The sequence below is a fragment of the Camelus bactrianus genome, chromosome 25 (assembly GCF_048773025.1).
Source record: "Camelus bactrianus isolate YW-2024 breed Bactrian camel chromosome 25, ASM4877302v1, whole genome shotgun sequence".
Taxonomy (NCBI): Eukaryota; Metazoa; Chordata; class Mammalia; order Artiodactyla; family Camelidae; genus Camelus; species Camelus bactrianus.
This window is the reverse complement of record NC_133563.1, coordinates 1,357,177-1,374,574: the sequence shown is the minus strand read 5'-3', so window position 1 is coordinate 1,374,574 and position 17,398 is coordinate 1,357,177. Positions and strand designations below refer to the sequence as shown.

The window sequence follows — 17,398 nt, the reverse complement described above, 5'->3', positions numbered from 1 at the left end:
TCCCCCTGCAGCTTGCTCTAATGCATTTTCACGAACATCTGCTGAAGTAACATTATTTGATATTTCTTGATAGGAGAATGTGATTGAATTCAAGACTATAAAGCCTGTGTTAGCGCTGAACGTTAGGAAGATAAGGCCTCAGTTATAATAAAGGGGTATTACTTTACATTAACATTCACTTCTCTTACCTGCTGTTTTGGGTGAAGCTCCTCTCAAAGCTTCAAAATAAATCATGACGCAAAAAGCAGCAGCAGTATTGCCACAAAAGAAGCGGCTACATAAATAAGGATGCTTTTACAATAGGAAATATTATAAATATATAAACGAAGTTTGTTTATATTTTAATCTGCAAGTCAGTTAACAGCTTTCCACTCTAGGTTGTTTCTAGGAGAATTCAAGGGAGCTGTCACGCCAAAGTCCCACAGAAAGGTATTTTGGGCTTAATACTTTCCTTTTAAATGGCTAGAATGGAAGGAACAATCTATGTTTTGACACACGAGCCTCATATTGCCATTTTCTAGTCACAAAAGATAGATTGTGTTACTGTTGTAACGTCTTCACTTTCTTCCTGTTACAGAATTACACGTATGTACCCTTTGCCCCGTGACTTTGCGGTACCTCTTACCCCAATGGGTGGAGTGCATCCCCTTCCCCACTGTTCCTGAATTTGGCACGTGACAGTTCGGCCAGTGGAGACTTACTAGACAAGATGCAAACTGTGTTTTTTTCCTTCCTGTTTTATTGAAATATAATTGACAGACAGCACTGTATAAGTTGAAGATATACAGCATAATGATCTGACTTACATAATTATGAAATGATTAGCAAAATAAAGTTTAGTAAACAATATCAGCTCATATAGATACAAAATTAAATAGAAAATTTTTCCATGTAAAGGCAACTCACGATTTATTCTCTTAACAAATTTAATGTAATAAGATATACAGTGTTAATTATACTTATCATGTTGTACTTTACATCCTTAGTGCTTATTTACCAAATGAGAAGTTTGTACCTTTTTAAAAACAGAACTATTATTGATCTACAATATTACATTGGTTTCATGTGTACAACATGAGTCAATGTTTTATAGACTATAATCCATTTAAAATTATTATAAAATATTGGTTATATTCCCTCTGCCGTACAATATATCCCTGTAGCTTATATGTTTTATACCTAGCAGTTTGTATCTCTTAAACCCCAAGTCTTGTCTTGTCCTTCCCCTCCTCACTCTCCTCAGTGGTAACCACTTTGTTCTCTGTATCTGTAAGTCTGTTTCAGTTTTGTTATATTCATTCGTTTTATTTTTATATTCCACATATAAATTATAATATACAGTACTTATCTTTCTATGTCTGACTTATTTCACTAAGCATAATACCCTCCAGGTCCATTCATTTTGCAAATGGCAAATTTTCATTCTTTTTTATGGCCGAGTAATATTCCACTGTAAATATAAATATATATATATAGCCTCTTCTTCCATCAATTCATCTGTTGATGGACACTTAAGGTTGCTTTTGTATCCTGGCTATTGTAAAATAATACTCCTATGAGTAGTAGAGTGCATGTATCTTTTTGAATTAGTGTTTTCATTTTCTTTGGATATACACTCAGGAGTGAAATTGCTGGATCATATGGCACTCCCATTTTTAGTTTTTTGAGGAAACTCTATACTGTTTTCCATAGTGGCTACACCAATTTACACTCCCACCAATGGTGTGCTAGGGTTCCTTTTTTCTCCATATCCTCACCACCGTTTATCATTTGTGGTGTTTTGAGGATAACTATTGTGAAAGGTGTGAAGTGACATCTCACTAGTTTTGATTTACATTTCCCTGATGATTAGTGATGTTGAGCATCTTTTCACGTGCCTGTTGACCATCTGTAGGTCTTCTTTGGAAAAATGTTTGTTCAGGACTTCTGCCTATTTTTCAATCTGCTTATTGTTTTCTGATGTTGAGTTGTATGTGCTCTTTGTATATTTGGCATATTAACCAGTTACCAGATACATCATTGGCAAACATTTTCTCCCATTCAGTGGATGAACTTTTCATTTTGTTGATAGCTTTCTTCACAGTGCAAAAGATTTTTAGTTTGATGTAGTCCCATTTGTTTATATCTCCTTTTTCCCCCTCCCTGAGGAGAGATATCCAAAAATATGTATTACCAAGACTGACGTCAAAGAACACACCGCCTTGCTTTCTTCTAGAAGTTTTATAGTTTCAAGTCTTACATTTAAGTCATTAACCCACTTTAAATTTGTTGTTGTGCATGGTGTGAGAGAGTAGTCCAGCTGGATACTTTTGCATGTAACTGTTCAGTTTTCCCTACACCATTTATTGAATAAGCTGTCTTTTCCACACTGAATATTCTTGCCTATTTTGTCATAGACAAGACTATTTGCCCATAGAAGTGTGGGTTCATTTTGGGGCTCTCTTTTCTGTTCCACTGGTCTATGGGTGTGGTACTGCTTTCATCACTGCCGCTTTGTAGTATACTTTTAAATCAGAGAGCCAGATACCTCTAGCTTCGTTCTTCTTTCTTAAGATTGTTTTGGTTATCTGGGGCCCTATGTGTTTCCTTGCCATTTTAGAAGTATTTGTTCTAGCTCTGTGAAAAAAATGCCATTGATATTTTGAAGGCATTTCATTGAGTTTGTAGATTGCTTTGGGTAGTATGGTCATCTTGACAATACTAAGTCTTCCAATCCATGAACATCCTATAGCTTTCCATCTGTTTGTGTCATCTTCAGTTTCTTTCATCAGTTTTCCAAATACAAGTCTTTTACTCCTTTAGTTAGATTTATTCATAAGTATTGTATTCTTTTTGATGGAATTTTAATGGGGTTGTTTTCATAATTTCTCTTTCTGATACTACATTGTTAAGTGCATAGAAATGCAACAGATTTCTGCATATTAATTTTGTATCCTAGAAGATACAGAAGGCTGTGATGAGATCTTAAGAGATATTGTCAACTCTGCCTCTTGCTGGCTGCATGACCTTGCACCAAACTCTTCATATTTCAGACTCAGCTTCTTTGGTTATACATTAATTAGATCAATTATTTCTGGCTCTGGCTCAGAATAATAGAATTGTACTTTTTTTTTTTTTTGAACTGAGGTATAGTCAGTTACAATGTGTCAATGGCTGGTGCACAGCATAATGTCCCAGTCATGCATACATATATATATATATATATACATATATATTTGTTTTCATATTCTTTTTCAGTAAAGGTTATTACAAGAAAAAATGTGTATCCTGGAACTTTACTGAATTCATTGATGAATTCCAGTAGCTTTTTGGTGGCATCCTTAGGATTTCCTATGTATAGTATTATGTCTTCTTCAAATAGTGATGGTTTTACTTCTTCTTTTCTAATTTGGATTCCTTTAACTCCCCCCCCCTTTTTTTTTCTTTTTGGCTGGATGCTGTGGCTCGGACTCAATACTATGTTGAATATAAGTGGTGGGGATGGGCAGCCTTGTCTTGCTCCTCATCTTGGAGGAAATGCTTTCAGTTTCTCATCATTGAATATGTTGTTAGCTGTGGGTTGTCACATATGGCCTTTATTTTATTAAGTAATGTCCTCTCTCTATCCACTTTCGGTATAGTTTTTTTTTTTTTTTTATCATAAATGGATGTTGAATTTTGTCAAAAGCCTTTTCTGCATCTATTGAAGTGATGCTATGATTTTTATTCTTCAGTTTGTTAATGTAGTGCATCACACAGATTGGTTTGCAGCTACAGAACCACCCTTGCATCCCTGGGATAAATCTTACTAGATCATGGTGTATTGCTAAATTTGTTTGCTAACATTTTACTGAAGATATTTGCATTTCTGTTTATCAGTGATATTAACCTGAAATTTTCTTGTTTCTGGGTGATATTTTTTCAGCTTTTGGCATCAGAGTGATGCTGGCCACACAGAATGAGTTTGGAAGTGTTCCTTCCTGTGAAATATTTTAGAATAGTTTGAGAATGATAGATGTTAACTATTCTCTAAATATTTGGTAGAATTCACCTGTAAGGATAACTTGTCCTGGACTTTTGTTTGTTGGAGGTTGAAACAATGAAACACTGTTCTCAATTTCTTTTCTGGTATTTGGTCTGTTCATATTATCTGTTTCTTCCAGTTCAGTCTTGGGAGACTGTATATTTCTAGGACTATGTTCATTTTTCTACATTGTCCATATTGTTGGTGTAAAACTGTTCATGGTAATCTCTTATGGTCCTTAGTATTTCTCTGATGATAGTTATAACTTCTCTTTCATTTCTGATTTTAGTGATTTGGTCTCTCTTATTTCCTGGATAAATTTTTCTGAAGGTTTATCAGTGTTATTTATCAATTCAAAAACCAACTCTTATTTTCACTGATCTTTTTTTCTACTGTTTTTTAAGTCTCAGTTTCATTTATTTCCATCAATCACTTCATCAATTTCATGATATCTATGATTTCTTTCCTTCTACTGACTTTGGGTTTGATTTTTCTTCTTTTTCCAGTTCCTTAAAGTGTAAGGTTAGGTTATTTATTTCAGATTTTCCTTATTCCCTCAGGTAAGCTTGTATGGCTATAAATTTCCTCTTAGAGCTGTTTTGCTGCATCCCATTGATTTTTTTATCATTGTGTTTCCATTTTCAATTGTCTGCAGTTAATTTTTGCTTTCTTCTTTGATTTTCCCAGTGACTCACTGACTGTTTATAGGCATGTTGTTTAGCTTCCATATGTTTTTTGTAGTTTTTTTCCTTATAGTTGATTTCTAGTCTCACAGTGTTGTGGCTGGAAAGTTGCTTAATATGATTTCAGTCTTCCTAAATTTACTGAGACTTATTTTGTGGTCTGGAATGTGATCTATCCTGGAGAATGTTCCATGTGAACTTGAAAAGAATGTGTATTCTGCTGCTTTTGGATAGAATTATATGTGTGTGTGTGTGTGTGTGTGTGTGTGTGTGTCTGATTGACACAAATTCTTCTGGGATTGATCTTTTTATCATTTAACAATGTCTTTGTTTGTCACTTTTTACAGTCTTTGTTTTAAAGTCTACTTAAAGTCTGATACAAGTATCCCCACCCCAGGTTTCTTTCCATTTCCCTTTGCATGGAACACCTTTTTCCATCCCCTCACTTTCAGTCTGTCTGTGTCTTTACATCTGAGGAGAATCTCTTGTAGGCAGCAAATATATGGACCTTGTTTTGGTATCCATTCAGCCACTCTATGTCTTTTAATTGGGGCACTTAGTTATTGACATATAAAGAGATTATCAATAGGTATGTACTAATGGGCATTTTGTCTTTTGCTTTGGGTTTTTAGTTCTCTTTTGTTCCATTCTTCTTTTTTTTGCTCCCTTCCCTTGTGATTTGATGACTGCCCTTATGATTTTACTTTTACTGATATACTTGCATTCTTTTCTATTTTGTGTGTGTGCATCTATTACAGATTTTTGGCTTGTAGTTAGCATGAGTTTTACATTTATCAGTCTCTCTCTCTTTATCTCTGTCTATCTCCATGATTTTTTTAAGTTCTTGACCTTTTAAGTTCACACCCAATTTTAACAACTCTGCATTTTTACTCCCACCTCCACATTTAATTTTTTTTACATCATACTTTACTTTTTTTCATTTTTTATATCCCTTAACTCTTCATTATGGATATAGATGATTTTACTACTTTTCTCTTTTAAACTTCTTTATTTATGGTTGATTTACTGCCTTACTGTAAATTTGCCTTCAGTAATGAGATTTTTTTCTTTCATACTTTTCATATTTCTAGTTGTGGCCTTTTCTTTTCTGCTTAGAAAAGCCCCTTTAATATTTCTAGTAAAGCTGGCTTGGTGGTGATGCTATCTTTTAGTTTTTTCTTCTCTGTAAAACTTTGATCCCTTCATCAATCTGAATGAAAGCTTTGCTGGGTAGAGTATTCTTGGTTATAAGTTTTCCCCTTTAAACACTTTAAATACATCATGCCGCTCCTCCAGGCCTGCAGTTTCTGCTAAAGCACCAGCTGGTAGCCTCCTGGAGTTTCCCTGAACGTAACTTGTTGCTTTTCCCTTGCTGCTTCAATATTCTCTCTTTATCTTTAATTTTTGCCATTTTAATTACAATGTATCTTGGCATGGTCCTCTTTGGGTGATCCAGTTTGGGACTCTCTGTCATTCCTGGACCTGAATTTCTGTTTCCTTTCCTAAACTGAGCACATTTTCAGCTGCTGTCTTCAGATACATTCTCTGCCCCTTTCTCTCTCTCTTCTCTTCTCTCTTCTTGGACTCCTGTAATACACATGTTAGTACACTAGATGTAGTCCCATAAGTCTCATAAACTGCCCTTCCTTCAAAAGGATGCCTGCCAGTGAGTGCATCAGTGTCCTCATGGTAGTATGAGCTCTTCAAAAAGGCCACCAGTGTCTATGTCCCCAGGGTGAGATCCAGTTGCTTCCTGCTTCTCTGGTTCTCCAAGATCAGCAGGTAGGTCTGACCCATTCTCATTTCAAATCACTACTTCTTACCTGTATCCCAGAATGTGTGAAATTTTGTGAGCATACTTTAAGAGTGGAGTCTCTTATCTCCCACAGCCATCTGGCTCTCCCAAAAGTAAACTTCTGCTGGCGTTCAAAATCAAACATTCTGGAGGCTTGTTTTCCCAGTGCAAGACTCAGGCTATAGATCCCTACACGGGGCTCTGACTGTAATTATCCTCTCATCTGTGGACCGCCTTCTTAGGGGTATGGATCCTGAGCATGCCACTTCTCCACCTTGCCTCGGTTCCTTTTTTAATGTATTTGGTTGTAAAGATCTTTTTCTGCTAGTCTTCCAGTCTTTCTCATCAATAGTTGCTCTATAAATAGTCATAATTTTGTGTCCACAGGAGAAGGTGAGCTCAAGGTCTTCCTATTCCTCCATCTTGGCCACTCCTACAGTGGCTGTAAATGAGCTGTGTGATTTTTCCTGGCTGTTTGTACTTTTGATACCCACCAGAAGATGATACTGCTCTAAGTATTCACTGATCGTAGAAGCTACATGAGGAATAGAGCTGAATACCACCTACGGGCTGGAGTCACATCCAGCTGAGATCACCCAAATCACAATCAACCATAGACCCATGAAAGGAAAAAAACAAGTATTTCCAATTGTGATCATGGAGATTTTGAGGTTGTCTGTTTCAAAGTAAAATTGCAGTAATAATCTGTTACCTCTGGACAAACTATTTCACTTTCTGGAAAAATGGAGATACTGACATCTATCTTATAAGATGTTAGCATAAAATAAGACAGTGTTCAAGAAAGCATTTTGAAATCTTTCAAGTAGTCTGATAAACACAAGCTTTATTTTAATTTTCTGAAATGGTAGACGTTTAAATATTCATTTGTGTTAAAATGACATGTTCAAGTGATATGTGCATTTATATACACAGACACATGTATTCATGTTTTACAAAATTTGCTCTGATATTTAACAATGTAAGTTTTCATATTTCAAATTTATTTTAAGGTAATTATTATAAATAACATGGTTAAAATGTAATAACCTAATAATTATTATTAAGGTCTTAATCTAAAGAAGCATAGACTACATTACACACTTCAAAAGCACTGCTTTGACTTCAATCCTGTCACGAGAGCAAACAATAATCCTTTTCCTAAAATGAACTAGAGGATGCTTAGGCAGGCTTGGGGATCTGGGATTGGGGTGCAGACCGAAGGGCACCTCCTTTGCCCGGAGATGATGAGGGTTTCTACAGGTCTCAAGTCTTTCTCACGTTAGGTGACTGGGCCCCTGTCCTCGCTCCCCCCCGTGTATCTGTGTCCTGCCCGGGCACGGCTGCTGCATTCTCCCGGAACTGATGGCTGGGAACACCACCCTAGTTCTTACTATCTTAGATTCTTTACTGCTTTGGTTTCAGACAGACTTATTTGGTATAAGGAAAGCATTCCATTATTACTGTTTTGGCTGTCTTTCCCCCCTTTTTAAATAAGTCAATATGAAGATACAATTAAGCCAACTTGAAAAATAACAAAGCTTCATTACCTGGACCATAGACATTAAACTGAGGGCTGCTGGGAGAGAAGCTGTTGTGTCGCTGGACTCGGCGACTTGCTCGTTTTCCAGGCCATTGAATTGACAGGACTTCTGGCTTGGTTGGCCCTCGTCTTGAACAACAAAGACAATATTTAACCTCAATGTCAAGGTTTCAGTCTCTTACCTGAAGGAACAGATCTTCAACGATCAATCACAAAGATTTCCTAGTGTAGTGAAAAGAAAACTTACGAGAACCAGAGCTTGGCAACGTGGTCTAGAGACAACATGGTGATACGGTATTACAGTAAGGGAAACCAAGGAGAAGACCTTTTCTAACTCTTGCAATTAAACAGTTTGAGTAAAAGATACTGATATATATACACAAAATAGATTAAAAAAAAGTTCATACTGTATAGCACAGGGAACTGTATTCAGTATCTTGTAGTAACTTATGGTGACAAAGAATATGAAAATGAATATATGTATGTGTATGTATGACTAAAGCATTATGCTGTACACCAGAAATTGACACATCATTTTAAACTGACTATACTTCAATAAAATATATAAAAGCTAAAAGACAAAACTAAATTTAAAAAATAAATTTAATTTAAAAATAAATAAAACCAAGAAAAAAGTTTGAGTAAAAATTATACCTGAATTTGTAATTTAAGAAAGCTTCTTTCTTTTATTGTCCAAATCTTTAGTGGAAAAAATATTTATTCGTATTTTGTTATGTCTGAGAACACCTATGGTGTTTTTTCTTTTATTCACTTACAAACTTAATTGCTTACATCAAAGCTAAATATTCATATAATTTAAAAAGTCAAGTAATTCTATAAACTTACTTCTACAAACAGGCTCTCCCTTCCACCATACCATGCCCACATTCCCCTTACACAAAGACAACACTTTTCAACAAATGTTTATTTGGGTCTAGCTGTATCGAACATGCTTAAATTACTATCTCCTGCGGAGGTGTGGCCTAGATGTGCAGTCGGAAAACCCTGAGCTCACCTCCTCCCAGAGGGACACCAAACTCACAGCTATTTACAGAGCCACGATTGACGGGAACACCCTGAAAAGATTTCCCACAACTAAAGGAACCACAATGAGACAGGCAGGACAATGCTGATGCAGTATAGTCAAGATCCACACCTGGGGAGCCAACCCACAAACAAGGAAAATCACAATTGCAAGGGTTCCCCCCAGGAAGCGAGGGGTCCAGCTACCACACTGAGTCCTCCAGTCTGGGGGGTATGTACCACACAGACGAGCCCCCGGCACATCTGGCTTTGAATGCCGTTGAGGCTTGCACGCGGGAGAGCTGGAGGGCTCTAGGCAACAGACACTCTGCTCTTAAAGGGCATAGGCAAAATCTCACACAATCCGAGACCCACGGTAGAAGCAGCAATTTTAAAGAAGCCTGAGTCAAGCCCACTTGCCGATCTTGGAGAGCTTCACAGAGGCAGAAGGGCACGGTGATTCTTCCCAGGGACACAGGCAGAGCACCACTTTGGAGACCTCCATTCCACGTATTAGTGGCAGGGGTTTTCTCATGCATTAGCAAATAAAAAAGATCAATGAAAGTAAGAGCTGGTTCTTTGAAAAGAAAAGCAAAACTGATAAACTTTAATCTAGACTTAGGAAGAAAAAAAGACAGGATCCAAACCAATAAAATCAGAAATGGGAAGAAAGTTACAACTGACGTCACTGAAGTACAAAGACCTTTAAGAGATTACTACAAACAATTGTATGCAAATTAACTGGAAAACCCTCAAAAGTGGATAAATTTATAGAAACAAACATATGAATCAGAAATAAATAGAGCCAAACACACAGAGGTGAAACCTCAAGTGTGGAGGATGGGTAAGGTATCTGAAAAGGAGATTCTGTACAGAAAAGAACCAAGGCTAGGGGAAGCAACTTTGGAGAATTCCAGTCCGTCTGCCACCACATCGTTAAATTTAAATTGACCACTTCCTGGGGTGGATAACATAAACTACAAATTTGATGTAAATCGACTTTCCTCCTTTCTAATTGCATTAATTGCTAAGTAAACTGAGACTGAAAAGATTCATAAGAAAAAAAGTGGCTATGAAAATAAGTTTTCCAATGGTGGAAAGCCTGGAAATATGGGACCCTATTTGAAAACCAAACTTTGTTAAAACATAAGGATTCAGTTGTTAAATAAGTTTGCATTCATTTAAAGGATACAAATACTTCTTTTAAAAATGAAATTGAATTAGTTAGTTAAAAAACTCCCAAATAACCAAAGTCTAGGACCACACGGCTTCACAGGGGAAGTCAACCAAACTGCAAAGAACAGTTCATACCAGTCCTTCTCAAACTACTCTAAAAATCTGCAGAGGAAGGTATGCTTCTGAACTCATTCTGATGAGGCCAGCATCACCCCAATTCCAAAACCAGCCAAAGACACCACAAAAAGAATTACAAGCCAATATCACTGATGAACATAGGTGCAAAAATCCTCCACAAAGTGACAGCAGACTAAATTCAATGAAAGAATCATACACCATGATCAAGGAGAATTATCCCAGGCATGCAAGTATGGTTCAATATCTGCAAATTAATCTACATGGTACACTACATTAACACATTGAAGAATAAAAATCATATGAAAATTCATAATCATCTCGATGATGCAGAGAAGGCTTTTGACAAAAATTAACATCCATTTATGATAAAAACTCACCAGAAAGTTGTTACAGAGGGGAGATTCCTCAACAAAATACAGGCCATATGTGACAACCCACAGCTAACAGCATACTCAGTCGTGAGAAGCTGAAAGCACTTCCTCTAAGACTAGGAGCAAGGCAGGGATGCCTACCCTCTCTACTTAGTCAGCATAGTATCGGAAGTCCTAGCTACACCAATCAGACAAAAAAGAAACAAGAGGAATGCAAATTGTAAAGGAAAAACAAAAAGTTCACTGCAGATTCCATGACAGTATATACAGAAAATCCTAAAGATGCCACCAGAAAACCTATTAGAACTAATAAACAAATTTAGTACCTGTAGGATAAAAAATGTGTAGGATTAAAAAATTAATATACACAAATCTACACACTAACAATATTTCTATACAGTAACAAGCTATCAGAGAGTGAAATTAAGAAAGCAAATCCATTTACAATTGCATCAAAAAGAATAAAATGTACAGGAATAAATCTAACCAAGGAGGTAAATGTCCTGCAATCAGGAAACTGTACGACATTGATGAACTGAAGACAACGCAAATGAAAAGATATACTGTGCTCAATCACTGTAACAATTAATACTGTTGCAATGACCATACTACCCAAGTGTATGTGCAATCTCCATCAAAATAAAACTGGTATTTTTTCACAGAGCTAGAACAATTCATTCTAAAATTTGTGTGGAAACACAAAAGACCCCAAATAACCTAAACAATCTTGAGAAAGGAAAACAAAGCTGAAGGTGTCATGCTCTCTGATTTCAAACTATACTACAAAGGTATGCTAATCAAAACAATATTGTACTGGCACCTAGATCAGTGGAACAGAATAGAGATCCTAGAAATTAACTCACATTCTTAAATGGTTAATTAATCTAGGGTAAGGAGGCAAGAACATACAATGAGGAAAATATAGCCTTTTCATCAAATATTGGAAAAACTGAACAGCTACATGTAAAAGAATCAAACTGGACTACTCTATCACACCATACACTAAAATAAAATAAAAATGGAAGACTATACTTCAATTAAAAAAAAAAGACTTAATGCAAGATCTGAAACCATCAAACTCCTGGAAGAAAACGTATTCAGTATGTTCTTCGACATTAGTCTTAGCAGTATTTTTCACACCTCTCTCTTCAGCAAGGGAAGCAAAAGCAAAAATAAACAAATGGGACTGAATCAAACTAAAGCTTTTGCACGGTGAAGGAAACTATGAACAAAATGAAAAGGCAGCCTACTGAATGGGAGAATATATTTGAAAATGATGTAACTGATAAGGGGTTAATATCCAAAATAGACAAAGAACTCATACAAACTCCTCAGTATTAGAGAAACGAACAAGTCAATTAAAAATGGGGGGAGGACCTGAACAGACATTTTTTGAAAGAAGACATAACAAAGGCGAGCAGACATTTGAAAAGTAGCTCAACATCACTACTCATCAGGGAAACGCAAATCAAGATCACAGGACCACAAGACTCCCACCCTTCAGGCTGGCTGTTATCAAAAGGGCAACAAATAAAAATGACTGGTAATGATGTGGAGAAAAGGGAGCCCTTGGACACCGTTAGTGGGAACGCAAATTAGCACAGCCACTATGGAACGCATTATGAATGTTCCGCAAAGTTTAAAAATAAAACTACCATATGATCCAGCATTCTACATCTGGGTATTTTTCCAAAGAAAATAAACACTAATTTGAAAAGATATATGCACCTCTGTGTTCACTGCAGTATTTTTTGTAATATCCATGATATGGAAGCAACTAAGTGTCCACTGATAGGTGAATGGATAAAGATGTCGTGTGTGTGTGTGTGTGTGTGTGTGTGTGTGTGTGTATGATCTATGCATATATATAATGTGTGTGTGTGTGTGTGTGTATATATATATATATATACACACACAAATATATATATATATTTAGACACATACACAAGCACTGGAATATTCCTCAGCAATCAAAAAAAGAATGAAATCTTGCCATTTGTGACAGTATGGATGGACCTAGAGGGTATAATGTTAAGTGAAGTATGTCGGACAAAGAAAGATAGATCATACGACTTCACTTATATGTGCAGTTGCAAAAATAAAATGAACAATCGTAACAAAACGGAACCAGACTCATAGTTACAGAGAGCAAACTAGTGTTTGCCAGAGGGGAGGGGGAAGGTAGATGAGTGACAAGGGTGAGGGGGATTAAGAATTACTAACTTCCAGTTACAAAGTAAGTGAGTCACAGGGATGAAATGTACAGCATGGCGCATAGTCAATAATATTGTAATAACTTTGTATGCTGACCGATGGTAGCTAGACTTTGGTGGTGATCATTTTGTAATGTATAGAAATACTGAATCACTATGTTGTACATCTGGGACTAACATAGTGTTGTAGGTCAGTTATACCTCAATAAAGGAATAAATGAATGTATCTCTTTCTTTTTCAGTTTTAGGCTTTAGCTACCAACTTCCCTACATGAACAGCTCAGGCCAAATACATACATGTGGAAATGTAAGGAACTTCCAGGAAGGTTGTTTAAAAGGGGGGATTAAGCTAGAAGGCTGCCTGTTCTTTCCCTGTACTTCTTTCCTGGTTAGAATATGAGCATGATAGCTGGAATTCCAACAAATAGTTTTGGCCATAAGGCATAAACTTGAGAAGGAAAGACATGTACTTAAGATGTGAAAAAGACAGGGAGTGTATGATAAATCTGGAAACTGCCATAATTTGCCTTAGGCTGCCCCACGCCAGGCTCTTTAGTAGGCAATAATATGGCCTTATGTGATTAAGCCACTTTCCCACTCTGTTACATGCAGCACCTCCCCCAAATAATTTAATACTAATTTAATCATCCATAGTATGGAGTCTGTATGTGTGGTGGGAACTGCTAAATTGCAGCCTCCACTGTAGGGGGTTCTGGCTTGGAGGCTCTGTTCAATGGAGGACACCAACTCTCAGTACTTTTAAGTCTTTTATATTGCACTGATGAGATCCCTCAGAAAAGCAGGTTCCACCCTAATTCAGAAAGACACCTGCACACTAATGTTCATAGCAGCATTGTTTACAATAGCCAAGACATGGAAACAACCTAAATGTCCACCGACAGATGAATGGATAAAGAAGTCGTGGTATATTTATACAATGGAATACTACTCGGCCATAAAAATGATAACATAATGCCATTTGCAGCAACATGGAAGTCCCTGGAGAATGGCATTCTAAGTGAAGTAAGCCAGAAAGAGAAAGAAAAATACCACATGATATCACTCATATGTGGAATCTAAAGAAAAAGACAAATGAACTTATATGTGAAACAGAAACAGACTCACAGACATAGAATACAGACTCATGGTTGCCGGAGGGGAGAGGGATGGGAAGGGATAAACTGGGAGTTCAATATTTGCAGATACTGACAGTTATATATAAAATAGATAAACAGGTTTATACTGTATAGCACAGGGAAATATATTCAAGATCTTGTAGTACCTCACGGTGAAAAAGAATATGAAAATGAACATACATATATTCATGTATGACTGAAGAATTGTGCTGTATACCAGCAATTGATACAAACTGTAAACTGACTATACTTCAGTAGAAAGAAAGAAAGAAGGAAAGAAAGAAAGGGAGAAAAGGAGAAAAGGAAGAAAGGAAAAGAGAGAGAGAGAAGGAAAGCAGGTTCCAACAGGAGGGAATAAGCCCAGCGGTCAGAGCTCTGGCAACACAGGACGCTAAGGTGGTTTCAAATTTCACTGTTCAGTGTAAAGACTTCCACTTAATGCCTCATTTTTTAGTGTTATGTCTGACTCTTAGCTGTGCCAGTGTCAATCTGTTCACCTTTTCCGGAGAGTACACCTCCAGGCTTCCTCAAGGACTGGGGAGTGGCAGTCACTATACAGCCTGGGTGCAGCTTTCAACCATATGTCAGCCCCAGTTCATCCCCGCTATCAGTCGCACATGGTGAAGCTGATTCTCGAGGCTTTCTGAGGTTTTGTGGGCTGCATCTTGGCTTCTTACACTGCCTGGTTACGTTTCAGCTTTCTCAGGTCTTCTAAAGCAGTTACCACTAGGTTCACCTTGCTTTCAAGTTCCAAGCTTCTATCCTTCTCATTTTTGTGGGTTTATGATTCCTTTTTGTCTAGACAGTTCAAATGCCATTTTTTGAAGGGTTTAGGGAGGCAGAAAAATAAATATTCTATGTTTATTCTCCAGTCTTTAATTGGACCTTCCTCTAGATTTTCCTATGGCATACTTTTTTTAAAAAATCAACTTTCTAGTACCTTTGGTGGTCATAGGAGGAAGCGATTAGAGCGTCCCTTCTTTATGTTCAAGCTTAAATTCCCTGGTATGTTTATAATCACCTCTGTGTGAAATCCAAGCCTTCCCTTACGTCTAAAATCAACAAGCATCAAAAGGAGAAAAATAATTTCCAAGCCCAGAAGGAATCAATTGTCTTTCTGGAAAGAGAACTTTGGAAAATAGAACAAACTTGCAGATTCCGCTATAAAAAAGAAATTCACATATAATTAAACTGTGTTCCCAGGAATCTAGTTTGTGAGAAAGAAAGGCTTATGTAAGAGGACAGAGGAGCCTCTGGAGGGAAATTTCAGCGTAGCGGCATGATTATTCTTGTCATTGGCTATTCAGTGTTTTCAAAAGACATGGAATTGAAGTGGCTCCCATTTAGCCAGTTTGCCAGGGCAGATACAAAGAGTGTTCCAGAATGCCATCTGAAAATCTCACCTCTGTGGCATTCCGGCTGTACGCATCCTTTCTCTCTGAAATTGTCATTTTCACATGAATAGACACAGACATTTTGCTCAACACAGCATGGCTAACTCATTACTGCAGGATGAACGAGACTGCGTAATTCCTCCCTGGGGCTGATAGCTAGAACAGACAACTTCTCCGTTTTTTCTATATTTCAACAAGTCTCTGTATCCCTAGGTTTCACAAATATTAGGCCCCAAAGTCATAGTGATGCTGAAGGGGAAGCAAATTATGACAACCCAGGCATTCCTAAAGGTACCCGTGGGTTCCAACTTTTGACCATGTAGAGCCTAATGGAGCCTCTTTTTTGGCATAAAACACACTGATGAAGTTTTGGATGCACTCATTTGATCTCTCCTCTCTGGGCTAGTCCTCCTCTTCCCCAAATCTCTACTACACACTACTGTGAAACTAATTTTCCTTAAAAACTCATTTTTATTATATTTCTCCTTTATTTACAACCACCAATGACAGTCTGTGATCATACGGAGTATAAATGCAGCTGGTCTGGCTTTCAAGGCCTATCTTCGCCCCAGATTCCAGGTAAGTTTGTCTCCCCACGGTCCCAGGTCCTCACTCTTTGCTCCTCTCTATGGCTCCCTCGACCTGGAATCCTCTTTTCATTTATTCAGTTTTGTGTATTTAACACGGAGTTGTGCCAGGTATGGGGAAGCAAAGCAAAGCCCCTGCAGTAGAGACACTCAGAGTCTAACGGGGGAGATAAGTAAGGGACTGAGACTGTGAGTAACACAAGCAGAGGGTACAAAGGGATTACACGGTGGAGGACTGGGAGGCACAAAGTTGTTTTGAGATCAGTGAAAGCTTCCTAGAAAAAAATGCTGTCCAAACAGCGACCAAACAAACTAGGAAGAGGAGCTAGCCACATGAGAGAAGATGGTGCTATGGGGTGAGTGAGGACACCCTCCTTTCCGGGAGTGTCTGTCCCCTCAAAAGATACCATTCAAGTCTTATGCCCCCAGGAGGCTTCTTCACCCATCTCCTGTTTGATAACATAGGAGAAAGGCAGCCTTCTTTCACATCGCTTGTCTCTTCTCCAATGGTGTTTAGTTTCTGGTGGCTAGCTGATGGGAAGATGGGGCCGTGGGGGCAGAGAGATAGCCCCTATGGGCTTGGGCCTAATTCACATGCTGCAGGGGAACCAGAGATTTCACACTGGGTATTATGGGCAGAAATCCATAGTGGAATCTTGTTTTCTGTTCACAACATATAAACAAACAAATGCGTGTATGTGTGTGTATATATATATATATACATATACACACACATACACACACACACACACACACAAAATACACACAACACAAATATATATATACATATATATATACATATAAAAGAAACATATATACACACACACATAAACAAACAAAATATATATACAAATATATATTTTTACCAGGAACCTCCCCGGGAAGAGTACTCGGACTGGGGTGGGACTTGGGCATCCCTGGGTGCCTTAGTCAAATACTATACAATAGCGCTCCCCCAAATTGACATTAAACCTGTAATACTTCCCATTCTTCCAAGCTGCTTTTGAGCTAGAAACCTAGAAATAAAAGACTAATTCTCTAGTGTCTTCTGCTCTCCTTTGACTCTGAATTATCGTGCTCCTTCTCGTTGGACACAGCTGCTATGCAGCTGTTGCAAGTGGTCACAAGAGTTCAAGGCTAGCCTGTGGCCCGACACAAGGAAGAGCTGTCACAAGTTCCCTCTAGGGTGGTAAATGCAGAAGGCAAATAACTATAGGAAAAAAAAAAAAAAAACCAGAGTGCAGGTGGAGAAAAGGGGTGGAGTCCTTTTTCAAGCCTCTTCTCAGGTGGCAAATGATTGCTTCTAAAAATGGAGAATCCATTTTATGTCATTAAAATC

The 17,398-nt window shown here is 37.6% G+C and overlaps 1 protein-coding gene across 1 annotated transcript in view; it reads right to left on the bottom strand.

Annotated features, from left to right (window-relative positions):
- The window catches only part of NECAB1 (N-terminal EF-hand calcium binding protein 1), a 234,460-nt gene that overhangs the window by 44,203 nt on the left and 172,859 nt on the right, over nt 1–17,398 (bottom strand). The window contains exon 7 of the mRNA XM_010968406.3: nt 8,029–8,150. Coding sequence (XP_010966708.1) covers nt 8,029–8,150 — 122 coding nt within the window. The remainder of the gene's footprint in view (nt 1–8,028; nt 8,151–17,398) is intronic.